At 33.6% G+C, this 13,170-nt stretch overlaps 2 protein-coding genes across 2 annotated transcripts; both read right to left on the bottom strand.

Annotated features, from left to right (window-relative positions):
- On the bottom strand, positions 1-3,419 carry LOC138317177 (uncharacterized). Its single transcript, XM_069258732.1, has 2 exons — positions 2,207-3,419; positions 1-1,684 (listed from the first exon to the last, which is right to left on the bottom strand). The coding sequence occupies exons 1-2, from the start codon at positions 3,350-3,352 to the stop codon at positions 743-745; spliced, it is 2,088 nt and encodes a 695-aa protein (XP_069114833.1). The 5' UTR covers positions 3,353-3,419; the 3' UTR covers positions 1-742.
- A 5,200-nt stretch (positions 3,420-8,619) lies between these two features.
- LOC138317418 (uncharacterized) lies at positions 8,620-11,681 on the bottom strand. Its single transcript, XM_069259058.1, has 3 exons — positions 11,436-11,681; positions 10,017-10,141; positions 8,620-9,708 (listed from the first exon to the last, which is right to left on the bottom strand). Exons 1-3 carry the CDS (start codon positions 11,513-11,515, stop codon positions 9,482-9,484), a joined length of 432 nt encoding a protein of 143 aa, XP_069115159.1. The 5' UTR covers positions 11,516-11,681; the 3' UTR covers positions 8,620-9,481.
- Positions 11,682-13,170: the final 1,489 nt, after the last annotated feature.

Here is a 13,170-nt window from a genome sequence, read left to right as displayed (position 1 = left end):
TTGAGGTACAGCACTATAGTATGGGCATCGTAATATAATACAAAATGACAGGTTCACGAAAGAAGCATCATTCTGTGATATAATTTCTAAATTTTATTTTTTCTATATTATATCCCAATTCCGGGCGGATTGAACGATCAAGTACAATTAATAAATAAATAAAAGACAGTAAATAAAAGTCGGGAGAAAGTCGTTTTTCAATTTTAGCATTTAATGACCCTGCTATGATATAAAATGTAGTTGCTGTTGGAATAATCTTGGCTTTAGAATGACGTTGATCATCAATGCGTGGTTTGGTGTAGTGTAACCGCTTGTCATTAACAAAAGTAAAAAAAAGTATTAAGTATCAGTAAAATAATAAGGTATTCAGCATCAAAATGCGTTAGAAACCTAACTTATAAAAACGGACAAAGGATTTTAGTACACTAGTCAGTTTAATGTCACAAAATCTTTTCGTTGCATTTTTCTAACAGTCGTCAGAGGAAACACTGCATATAATTGGACAACGATAACATACCACGTACAGGTCAACAGATTTGCGTAGGTAAACTCGAGTTATCGAGTGTCCTAGTTAAGCGTTTTTAATATGTAAGGATATTAAAATTATTTGGTCTGAACCGTCAAAATACTTCATATTAACAGTATTGCATATTCTTAGAAGAGGTCTTGAAGCTAAATAACGAATGTATAAAAACCAAGATAATAGAATATAGTATTGTTAAATACATCAGTGTATATAGAGCTAACACTGTGAAGTTTCGTAATATTTCTCTCTTCTGTTTGCACTTCGATGTTTTTTCCGAGATATGATTCTGCCTCGAAACGAGTTGACAAGATTATCAATATCCAAAGCTATTATTCCAAACATCAGACCTACCAAAATGGCGCCACCTACCGATCCAGTAATCACGGCCGATAACCTGTTATCACATGCGGAAGTCAGTGTTCTTAGATATCTCGAAGTTGTTTTCCGGTTAAGTCGCATCGTCGATATCTCAAATTTTGTTACACCACTTATTCCATTTGTACAAACGATACAGGTACTCGGGCATGACATATTACTCTGTAGGGAAAGTGTCGTTTCAGCAATTGATGCTGGGGACTCTGATGTACTCGGTGGCGTTGTGCTTTCGGTTGTAGAGTCTGCTAGGTGAGTGTTATGATCGTGTGCCGTAGTTGTTAGTCCGATATCATCTTTAGTAGATTCTAAATGGTACATAGTATTTGGATGAACCTCTGTCGTCTGCACAGTATTTTGTGCTGACGTAGTGTCCCCAGGTGTCACTTGTGTAAGCGTATTCCTTACAGTTCCTGTTGGCTCATTGATTGTGGAAAGTACAAATTGTGTTGTGATAGGAAGTACAGTTCCTGTAGAAGATTCCTCTGAAATCTGTTTTAATGTTAGCCTTTCCGTAGATACTGAAGCTCTTGTCTCTGACGCACGTGACGTTGTCTTTGTTGTGTATGTTGACGTTGTCTTGTAGTCCGGCAGCGCTGTAATACCACCAGGCAACACCGGGATTGTCGTTTGGATATCAGATGGCATTTTATTCGCATCGCTTGGGTAATGTTTTGATGACGTTGTCTGTGCGTCTGTACCAGATGTCATTGCTGGGTCCGTCGTTGATGAAGCCATGGTCGCACAATCAGGGACTGTACTAGTGATGGACGATGAGGAAATCATCTGAGAAATAAGATTAAATCGCTGAGTACCTAGGCATTGCAACAATACTGAAATCTGTATCAAATGTCCATTATAAAAGACAATTTTATAGAAATATTTACCCCCTGTTCACAAAAATATTCCTTTTTAAAATATATCGTATGCCGTAAAAATTGCATTAGCAGATACATCGAATAAAATTGAACTAATTTACGTATCAGGTGAAACCTGATGATGTTTATGAGGGAGTATTGATTCTATTGATGATGAAATGGCGCTAAAGGACAACGTCCCGCGCTAACGTCATTTTAACGAGAAGAATACAAAGAGGTATGGGCTATCACCACAGGAGATACTAGTCCGCACAAACGTTATCAGGTATCACGTGGTACATTAATTAGTTCTATTATTGTAAATTTAAATTTCTGCTGTTTTTCGTAACCAAAATTTGGATTATCCTATAAAGGTTAAAAACAAACAACTTTTGAAATAGATATATTACATGTATACAGTATATTTCAAGTCTGCATATCGACGTCTCACCTCTGCCATATTTTCTAAGTCCATTCCAAGTGGGAAACTGTAACTCTCATCCTCATCAACCCCAAAGATTATCGCCATGAAAGCATCATCGGCCGAGATCACGTGATGTCCAGACGTCAATGTCGTAACACCAACAACAAACTTCGTGTTACTGACATGAGTAAACGTTGTACTATCAGATAGCGGATATCCAGATAGAACTATTTTGTCTTTATGTTCATTTTTCACCGCTACAACCAGAAGGATTTCTAATGCAGAGTTGTTTCTATGTGTCTGAGGAGCGTAAAAGACGTATTCGTCATCGTAATTCTCAATCGCAGGTAATGTAGTCATGGTCGGGTCTTTATTGGAGTCCGCCATAGAAACAAACATAACCACCATTACCGGCTCCTCTGATCTAACGTAACATAGGTCTGGATATCTCACTTCGAAGGTGAGAACACTTTTAAGGAGAAACGTTTCTTTATTGTTTGGAGATGTGCAATTTTTTGTGACCAATGTCTGGGAACAGTTATTGTCGGAAACCATTTTTACAATAACAGTTCCATATGAGAGCGACGGAACAATGAATTCCTTACCCCATTGACCTACCGGAAGTAGTTGTTCTATTAGATGACTTTTCTCTCCGTTTTTTATTTCAGTTTTAGTGTTGCCGCTGTAGACAGCAATTGGCAGGTCTGCAGTGATCCTTGACCCGGAGAGGTCGCCATCGCTCCGAACCAATATAACTTCTCGTCTGTTTATATTTACGTTAATAGTCTCCCCAGGATTATATTGTGTGCTCCCTTCCCAAGATATGGACGCATTTTCATTGGCTGATAGATTAATAATAACGGTAGTATTGGTGTGAACTCCGACTATAAGTATCCCAGATGTTCCTGATAAAGGGACCAGTGTACATGCGCGATAAATTGTACCAAGCTGGCGGTGTTTTAACGACATAAATCCATCAGAGGAACCTGACTGTTTTGTCAACCCGATAACGTTCACTAGGTCACTCTCGGTTTCAACTAGAACTCCTTTAACAGCTTTCTCTTCTGTTTCTCCCATCATCAACTGTGTTGCCATGCCATTAAAACGTTTGGTTGTAAATGGTGAAAGGTAGAAGCTCATTTGTTGAGTTGAATACGATATTGTTACCTGCATTCTAGATGTAGACTTAGATGTGACATAAACTTCCACCGCACCTCTCCAGTTAAACTCATGGGGATTGTACATGAATCCGATAAATATCATCGCAGGCGTGGTTACTGCAGAGAAAAACATTGGTAAGAGGTTAACAAAAACTTAACGATAACTTACATACTTTAATGTATACTTTAATGTATTTTACATGTATCAATCACATTGATAGTCTCGTAAACTGTTGTGTAGACCAACTCCCTTTCAGCTTCTAGTGGAGCATTCGCCTACCTGATGAAGGCTCTGGTCCTACCTTCTTAGCAAGACGCATAACTAGTGTTCTCGTTGCCAGCATAACGTTACCGGGTGGGATGTGTTGAAAGATGTTTCTGGCAGTATGGTTCAGTGCCAATTATGCCAGAATTGTGCCAGAATTAAGATCGGGCAATAGTTTCACTTTTTTTTTCATTTTAAGACATGTAATACGAATATGCCATACTGTTTCAGAAACAAACAGATCACACATATGGTGCCGTCCATTACTGAGATGGCTGTTAATTGGACGAAAGCTTAATAAACGTATCAATCATCTGTGGTGACACGAACATATTTTTTATTATGTAGGACGAAATATATTTTTAACACATCGTTTTTCTGTGCGTGTCCACGTAAACCATTTCGTGTGTGACGAGCAATATTGTTATATGCGGTGATTTTTTTTATTAATTGCCTATATTTTTATGCTCAAAGTAAAACATTTTGTGGAGGGAAAAATTATGTTCTTGTATAGTAAAAAGAAAGTGTTTAGTGTGAGAACTATTAACATATACGTGAGCCTGTATTAAATGTAAAGAGAGTATGTAAAGGTTAGTTATCATCTTACATAAAAGAAACATTTTTTGTACTACCTAAAAGTCATATTAGTGTTCTATATAAATATTAAACACGAGTGTTCTATATAAATATTAAACACGAGCACATTATAGATCTTACGCGAGTACCTATAGATCCAGTATGGAATATCCCTACATTGATGGTAGGGCGACCACATTTTACCCGAGGGGAGATTCAAACTGTCTAACCCGAGACTTGAGGAGGGTAAGACTGACGCAAATCTTCTCCGAGGGTATAGATTTCCCTATCCTTCCTTCTAGACAGGGAATGATCCTTTTCTGCCCTTTAGTTTTTCAATACATGTTAAAACTACAAATACGCGATTTCAAAAATTGAAGTATTTAATTAATAACTATTTAATTACTTTTTCTTTTTACTTTGTCAAAAAACTCCTTTCATGGTGACAAACAAGGGCTATACCATTTTGACAAAGTCAAATAGATATTAACATATATTATCAAAACCATGAAATAAATATTTTTACTCGGTAAATTTCAACGAAATATGTGAAGGAAAGTAGCACGCGTCTGATGCACGAGCTCGAGATTAAAGCCAAATTGGACTTAAAAGGTTAATGTTTATTTGCAAATTACCTTTTACCTCTTTCGGTTTATTACGCTAATATGTTCTACCCGTTCATGTTGTCTTGCCCTTGTTAAGACAGAGAAATTTTACCCTCACCGAAAGTACAGATATTAACTTCGATATATGTCCAATGGAGTAGAAAATAAACTATTCCTCCCAAAAAAGAACAACAATTAACATCTCGCCTGATGTATATGTATAAATTGATATTGATTTTTTTCATATAAAAATATCTAAATGCTGAATATTAACTATTTTTGAATAAAATTAACTACATAATTAATTACTTTTATATATGCATTTTGAACGTATGTCATGCTGAATAACATCTTATATATGAAGGAAATAAATTACATAATTATTTATTTCTATATATTCATTTCGAACGGATGTTGAATACTATATAACATGTTATTTTCACGTGTGCACATTTTCGTGATTTGACAAAAGTTAAATTCTAGCAAATCAGAATTTCGCGATTTGGCTTTGATAGTATCTATAATCCAAAGAATTCTAAATATTTTACGGATAAACTTACAACATCAATCGATGACCAAGGAGATTAAGTTATATCTGGCTCAGAAATAAGATCACGAAATCGTTGTTGTTTTTAGGGGATTTTTTCCCCCTCAATATTATTGCACAACTCAAAATAATTTCTTGTAATCATCGACTATCACTGCATCACTCTACTAAAATATATATTGTTTATAATTATTATTGGTACGGTTAACTTTTGTTTAAATTGTATTCATGTATTAAAACAATGAAAACATTTTACATTGAACACTATCGTTCCAAATATTCTGTTGATTAAGAGTGTGTCGCTAAATAACCAAATAAAGAACGTATAATAAAACGAATACACAATACAAGAAATGTTTAAAGTCAAAAGCACCTATTATACATATATTAACACCGAAATATTCAGGAACCTTTACATTATGTAATAAAGACGTACATATTGTAAATATTTATCATTTATTCCTTAATATCCATTTAATCATAGTTGGTTATGAATTGTTTTTATATGAACGATACTCACTGACCTTAAATTAGTATCTCAATTTTCTATTTCCTATTTAACTGAAAGTTGTCAGTACCAACCTTTCACGAACGTCAGGACTAGAACACATAACACCATGGCGTATAGCAGCAATCCCATTCTGTCAACTGAAGCAAGGATCCGAAATATCCGCTATGACGAAAGCTCCAAAGATCCGATAGTCGCGTCAGGTATCACCAGATATTGCTACTAACACTATTGTTAACGTCTGTCGCAGAACCTGTAAGCCAATCGGAAGTCAGTATGCAAATGATATAATCATCTCTCTATCATAACGTATTAATTATTTTAAAATAACAGCACAATTTAGTTCAATATTCATTCAATAAAATAAGATAATGGCCGGATGTCGTAATTATGTATTACAGATCGTGGTTAAAATGAAGCATATTAGGTGAATGTGTAACAATAAGTGATGATTAACACGTATCTAAGATCAAGATACCTGAAAAAAGAAGAAACTTAGGAGGTAATTCAGAAGTCGATACATTGTCAGATATGCCCCACCCCAGTTTAGTTGGCGCATTCTTACAACTCTCTTTATAAAAAACCCCGTTGAAACATATTTGTTTATGAATTAAATATGAAACAATTCAACGCACTTAAAAAGCATTTCTAGCATATATGAATTATTCTCATAACTTCAACACTGAGGAACGCTTTGAGTCCTGTTCTGAGTTCAACAATGCCTTTTATGTTACAGATGTATGCCATAGGATAAAGCAATTGGTATACGGTATAGCGCATGATGAATAATACGATTTGACGTACTGTTTATTATTTAGCACGCTTACTTAATATATTTGGTAGTTTTTGCGTTTTATTTTTCCTTACAAAAATGAAAAAAAATGCTGTTAAGGATTATATTATGCGCATTTTGCTCTGTAAATGTATCACAAAATTCATTCTGTATTTAACCTGTATAGCATGCAAAAAGATATTGCTGTATTGGGAAATCCTTTTCAAATAGATCTACTGTGCTAAGAAAGAAACACAGTTAGACTACTGTTATATGTTTTATCGAACGACACCATTATGCTAACATAAATCCACCCTACATTTTTCTTGGTGGCGTTGATTTAAAAAAAAAGATTACGTGTTTGATATTTTAGTAAAATATTCTCTAATTATCTTTTCCTATAGTACCAATGATTGATTTACTTTCATGTCCACATAGATGTGTTTTGGTTTGATCAATAGAAAATGATGTTTAGTCAAGTTCAGGTCAAGATATCTTAAGATTAATGTCAGGTAAAAATTGATTGCCTACGTATGTTGTAGTAATAATATATCTTAATTGATATGGTTGCAGGAATTGCCCGAGACATTTCAAGATAACGATTTAAAATGCAATTATTATATGTGTGTTCGTTAAGTCTAAACAGCTTAATTATTTACCTGCCAATGTCTTCGGTATTTCAGTTTATTGACTCGTGATTGTTCCAGCATTCGTAGAAACTCGATCATTTACTACAAATTAAGACACTTGTTCATCTGGACACCTATTTTCTGATAAAGACTGGTAATAATGCTTATATTCCAATTTACGGTATATCAGGCAGCTAAGCACTTAGCCTAATTCGTCCATAACGATACTTGCACATGCATAATGTATATTTTGTAGGTGTTTTCTCCTTTTGATCTAGTAGCCGAATTTATTGTAGGGATTACTTCCTTTTACTCATAGAAGTAAAGGATCATGAGTAGAAAACAAATTTAAGGCGCTATTTTGATGATAAAGTACGAGCTCCAATTTTAAATTTTGACAATTACCCTACCTCTTTCACCCTGAAATTATCCTTTTATAGACCATAATTTCTCTTATATAAATTTATATTTTCACCCATGATCTTTCATTTTACTCCAATTGACTAATTATCATCTTATGCTTTTTTGTTTGGTTCTATTTCTATACTTGGCAGAGTTTTGGTAAACCCTACTGATGCATTTCTTCATATTACAGACTGTCTCCTTTGTTTTATATGTATAATGCTATGTCTTAGTCAGTATGATATTTCATTTGTTGGCTATGATCTTTTACATGTAATTTAAATGTCACCATCCGGTGGCCATTTCACGCAAATCTGTTTTATTTTCATCAAGTTTATATGACAAGATGAAGAATGTGTAAAAAAAATAATAATTGGTTGTTCATAGAATAGATAAAAATGTACTTTCTGATTTTGCAGTTACTTTGAGTCATATTTAAGTTGGGTATAGGTTGGGATTCTAAATTGTTGAGTTTATAATTTGCACAAAAGAAAAGTTCACATGTAGTTTTCATTTTGGGTTGAAAATTCCTTTAATTATAAATCCCAGCGAAATATCTTTAAGGAAGGGTTTGTTTTGGTAATGACCGTTCGTTCGAGTGGGGTTTTATAGCATAACTCCAACACCGGTTAACAGAGCTTCATGAAACTCTCTATACTTAGTAGACTCCCGTCTTTGTTGTGTCTTTCCTATTGAGATTTTCTTCTTTGTTTGTCACTTCAGAGACTTAGTGAAAATCGCCAGAAAATGCATAATGAAATATTAGCTACATTGCAATTAGTGAGTTACACATTCGTTCATTTTGTACCTACATTATTACGTTTGTCTTAAGATTTTTTGTGTTAATGTATCTATTATGCATGTTATAAACTGTTTCTAACGGCGCTTTTACATCCGATTTCACTCTGATAACATGGTACCTAACGTGCGAGTCGGAAATCCCGAAAAGATCTTTAGGAGACAAGAAAGTCATAAATCAGACCAATATACTTTATTTCAAGCCGACATGTATACTACACACAAACATGTAAAAATAAAAAATAAAATGATGATATGAATTAAACATATGTTGATAAACGAATAAACATACCTGCAGAATTAAGTAATTGATTATAATGTGGAAAAACATAAATAATAAATCACACAATCCATTCACACGCATACACTTCAACCGCAGTTATCTCCCTTTACATGTCACAACCAATTCAGCTATACATCTTAAAGTACTCCCTGAGAAGATATATGCGAACCTATCACAACAGATTGAGCAAACATTTCCCTGTAAGTTATGTAAATATAGACTCGACTAGACACTTAAATTTAAATGAAATAATCCGGTTGTATGATCCTTTATATTACCATTGTTTTGTATAACATAAACATAATGAGATTTCATGACTGTTACAACTATCATACTATCAATAGAAATAACGATTTTTTCATTAATTTATACATAATATAATAACTATGATTCTAGTATTAATTTAACAAATGGTACAACACATAATTCAAGAAAGAAGTACAATATACATGAGACGTTAAAACAATTACCATCATGATGAAGGACCGCGGTGGTCAATTTGTTAAGATGTCTCCACATATTACTGACCGCTATCGGTGATTGTTCGCAGGGTACTCCGGCTTTGCTCTAACAACAAACCTGGCATGTCCTTACATGACCCGGACTGTTGATAGGATATTGATTTAATAAAAGATACATTCATACAAATGAAATGAAAATAATAAGAGTTAAATTAATGCGCATTACCAGAGGAGAGGATATGACTGTGACCGCCGTGTCCAGATGAACAGTTATTTTAACATCTAACAGATAAAGTCTATATCGCAGATTCAAACTGCATTAATCTGTCAACTCTTGTTCCGAAACGTTTAGTTGTCACTTTTCTCAACATCTTCTTCTTCATGGATATCGGCAAGTCTGCTGGGATTGGTTTAAAACTCGGCGGTACCTGGGCTACCATGAAGTCTCCGTACACTGGTTGTCTTTCGAAAAGACAGGGCTCGTTCAGCAATCGTTTCCTGAGTATTTCCAAATGTGTTGTTCCTGAAGAAATCAAATGACGATACATTGTCATACCAATGTTACTATGATAAATAGAACAATGTTAGAGAAATGACTTGTGTCAATGTACGAGTAACTAGTTGTAGATTATTGTATTTTATATAATTTGATTACATTACATTGTCATGACCAAAGGCAGTGGTAATTTTTTATTGAGGATACTTTATAGCCTGACATGTTTGTTGTGTAGAAAATCTGTCGTTGCTATGAAATCAGCAATACAAAAACAATGAAGTTTATGTTATCAGCACAGGACTTGTTTCCTACTTAGGTACTGTCATCGTACCAACCTTTTATTGTAGGAGATGAACCGCTCATCTCCAATTGCTTCCCATTTTGACGTAGTACGCCCCACACTCTCAGCATATCTGTCGAACAGGGCATTTTTCCTGTCACAGGGTGGTTCATTGATGAACTGTAAATGAAAACAAAAAACTTTTTATCTTATTTTTATTCCGAGATGTTCTATTTCCGCATTAGTTAATTATATTTAAAGGCCCACTACCTTTCCGGAGCAAAATTTAAAGGTTTCTTAAAAACATTTATAACAAAAGAAAATATATATCGATGGCTTAAAAGATGAGGTTACGGCGGGAAACATAAAACGACCCGCGTTATGAAAATTAACATTTTATTTATTCTAATTAAACAGTTCTGAAGGCGATGATAAGTGTGCTAGTAAACGTATAGTTAATAACTTCTGCGACTCTACAAAATTATTGATCTCGTTTTACATTCCTATTTTAAAAATTAAAAGCTGTTTCCTTAAGAGCGGAAGTCTAGTCTGATACGATGATATTATGATCTAAAATCAATATGCTACTTCACAGAAGCATGTTAATCTATATATGGACCGATTTACATAAACGGTATTTCACGCCATATCACATTATCATTTATATAAAATTACACAGAAAACAAAAGTTTATTATAATATTATAAAAATCGTTTAGGTTTATAGCTATATAGTATTGATTACACAGAAAATGAATAATGTGATTAATTGAATAAGACAGTGTGTGGAAAATAACCTGTCAGGCAATTTGTTAGACTGGCCACCAGACCCTAAGTTGCTGATAAGACTTTCTCAGTAGAGTTCTTTAATAGATTATCTCCCCTTAGTTTAAAACTTAGGGTCTCTAGAATCAGGCACTGAGTAGAGACAAATATAATCAAGCCAATTTTTAGTGATTGTTTTAATATTCTAGAGACTGGTGGCCAGTCTAGCAATATGTATCCAGTATTGACTACGTCATTTAATATCTAGTATGAAATAATATTGAAGGTAAATAATCAACTCTCATGTGTGTCAGTGTATAAAACAATATCCTCATCCACACATGTACATCAATATAACAATGAAAATCATGTCGAATATCTGTACAATGACTAAGCGTATAGGACAATGGAAATCCAATCCATGGGGAATGTAAAAAAAAAAGATTAATATCCAGATTTTAATATGAGCATTGCAGAAAACAATGAACATTTATGAAGAGTGATTACATTTCAGTTCAAATTAAAAGAAGTATATTAATATATAAATCCGATTTCGAATTAAGTGGGTTCCGCTGTCGTTATTAATTTGCATCTTAAATTAACAGAGTGTTTCATGAATATATACATATTTTGTTCAATAACATTGACTGTAGAATTTCAACAGGGGAAAATTTCACAATCATCTTGTCATGATTATTGTCGATACTTACGTTGACTGTAAAGATCTGTTTATGCTGGTCTGCGCTGACATTCGTACAGGTCTCAGTAGTGTACACATTATAATATTCATATCTTATCCTTTGTGTGAACTTATAAAGATAATCGAAAATAAGTTTAGTACAAGCGTACAGCTCGGTAGGCACTGTTGTGGTAAAATAAACTTACTGATGGCCTGAACCTAGATATATAATCCACAGGTTTAGCTGGTATTCCCGCGACAGGTTATTTTAAACTTCCGTGAGATAGCCGGATGTGGTAGGCACATACGTGGAAATAGGGAATATCTATAGTGTAAGTATTAAACACTAATTTTAGATTTTAAAAAAATCTAAATTCTTAACATTTGAGATGTAATAACATGATCTTTTTATTTACACTATGTTTATATCTGATATTGATACGAATACGAAAATGTTTCATATATAGTAAAAGGAGGGACCATGTTCTTTTTGATTCATCATTTACCTCGCTATTTCAGATTTTTTTTTTTTTTTTTTCGTTTTATTTTTACTTTTCGTTATAACTTTGGACCCTTCAAGTTCAATCCACCATTCAAATCTAATGAATATCAAAATTTTAAACCGATCTCTCACAGTAAAATTCGCACCTAATTACAACTACGTTATAATATACAGAAAACTTGTGTTACCAATCAGAATAATTATTTTGGTTATCTAAACCTTGAATCTGTACACTCGTCATATCGTAAAGTTGCTTATCAATTTTGAACTTTATTTGATATACATGTATAGTCATAATTGCTAGTTTAGCGAGTTTTCAGAACTGGCTGTCAATCAGATTTACTTGGCTGTCATGCGGTGAGAGTACAATAACATAGAATATTTATGGGCACGCATATTATTATTTTTGTCGACAAAGTGAAAGTTTGAAGTTATTCAAATAGGGATACATTTTTTAATAATACTAGTATTTAATTATAAAATCGTTAGGTTTGCTCTCAAAAACATCAGGGGATTTCGATGAAATCCTTCCCATTCAAAATATAGATACAATACCTATATTAACACATTCAAACATGTATGTTTAGTTTGACACACTTGTCAAAACTATTATATTAATATTTATAGGATGATTACTATGATTAAGTATACAGCTGAAGTTATGAAAATATAGCGACATTGATTCAGACATAGGATAACCATCCATGATGACGTCTAAATGTAACATGGAATTTCCCGAAATGTATTTTTAGAGTTCGCGATTTTCTTATTCTATAAATAGAAATGTGTTATTAATCAGAAAATAACAAATCGAAATTCATCAATCGCTTTACTAAAATATAAGTTGTAATAAATATATTTCGAAACCTCATCAGTCATGAACACTTATCATAGATTACGATGAATTCGTCAACTTTAGAAATTGATGTCTATGTATCTTGTATTCATCTCGCTATTAAATCCGTACTCATTACTACAGTGGTTACTAAAACTGTCTTTATACAGTGTATGAGGATATAATGAAGGGGATAGTAACCCCTGAGAAATCGAGGATGTATTAAATTAGCCACTAATTATTAGTCAGATTGAACATGTGGTTACGACCAGGAAAAACGCTCATTTCAATCACTGTTTATTCCCCGTAACAATAGTGTTTGTTTGAATATGTTTCTGTAAGCTCACTCTCACACTTTCTAACACAAATGTTTCGTTCCTGTATTTGTATGTCATCAGATCGTCACAGCGAACACTAAATATTTATGTA

Source organism: Argopecten irradians, chromosome 3 (assembly GCF_041381155.1).
Source record: "Argopecten irradians isolate NY chromosome 3, Ai_NY, whole genome shotgun sequence".
In the NCBI taxonomy this organism is placed as follows: Eukaryota; Metazoa; Mollusca; class Bivalvia; order Pectinida; family Pectinidae; genus Argopecten; species Argopecten irradians.
This window is presented reverse-complemented; position numbering and strand designations above follow the sequence as displayed.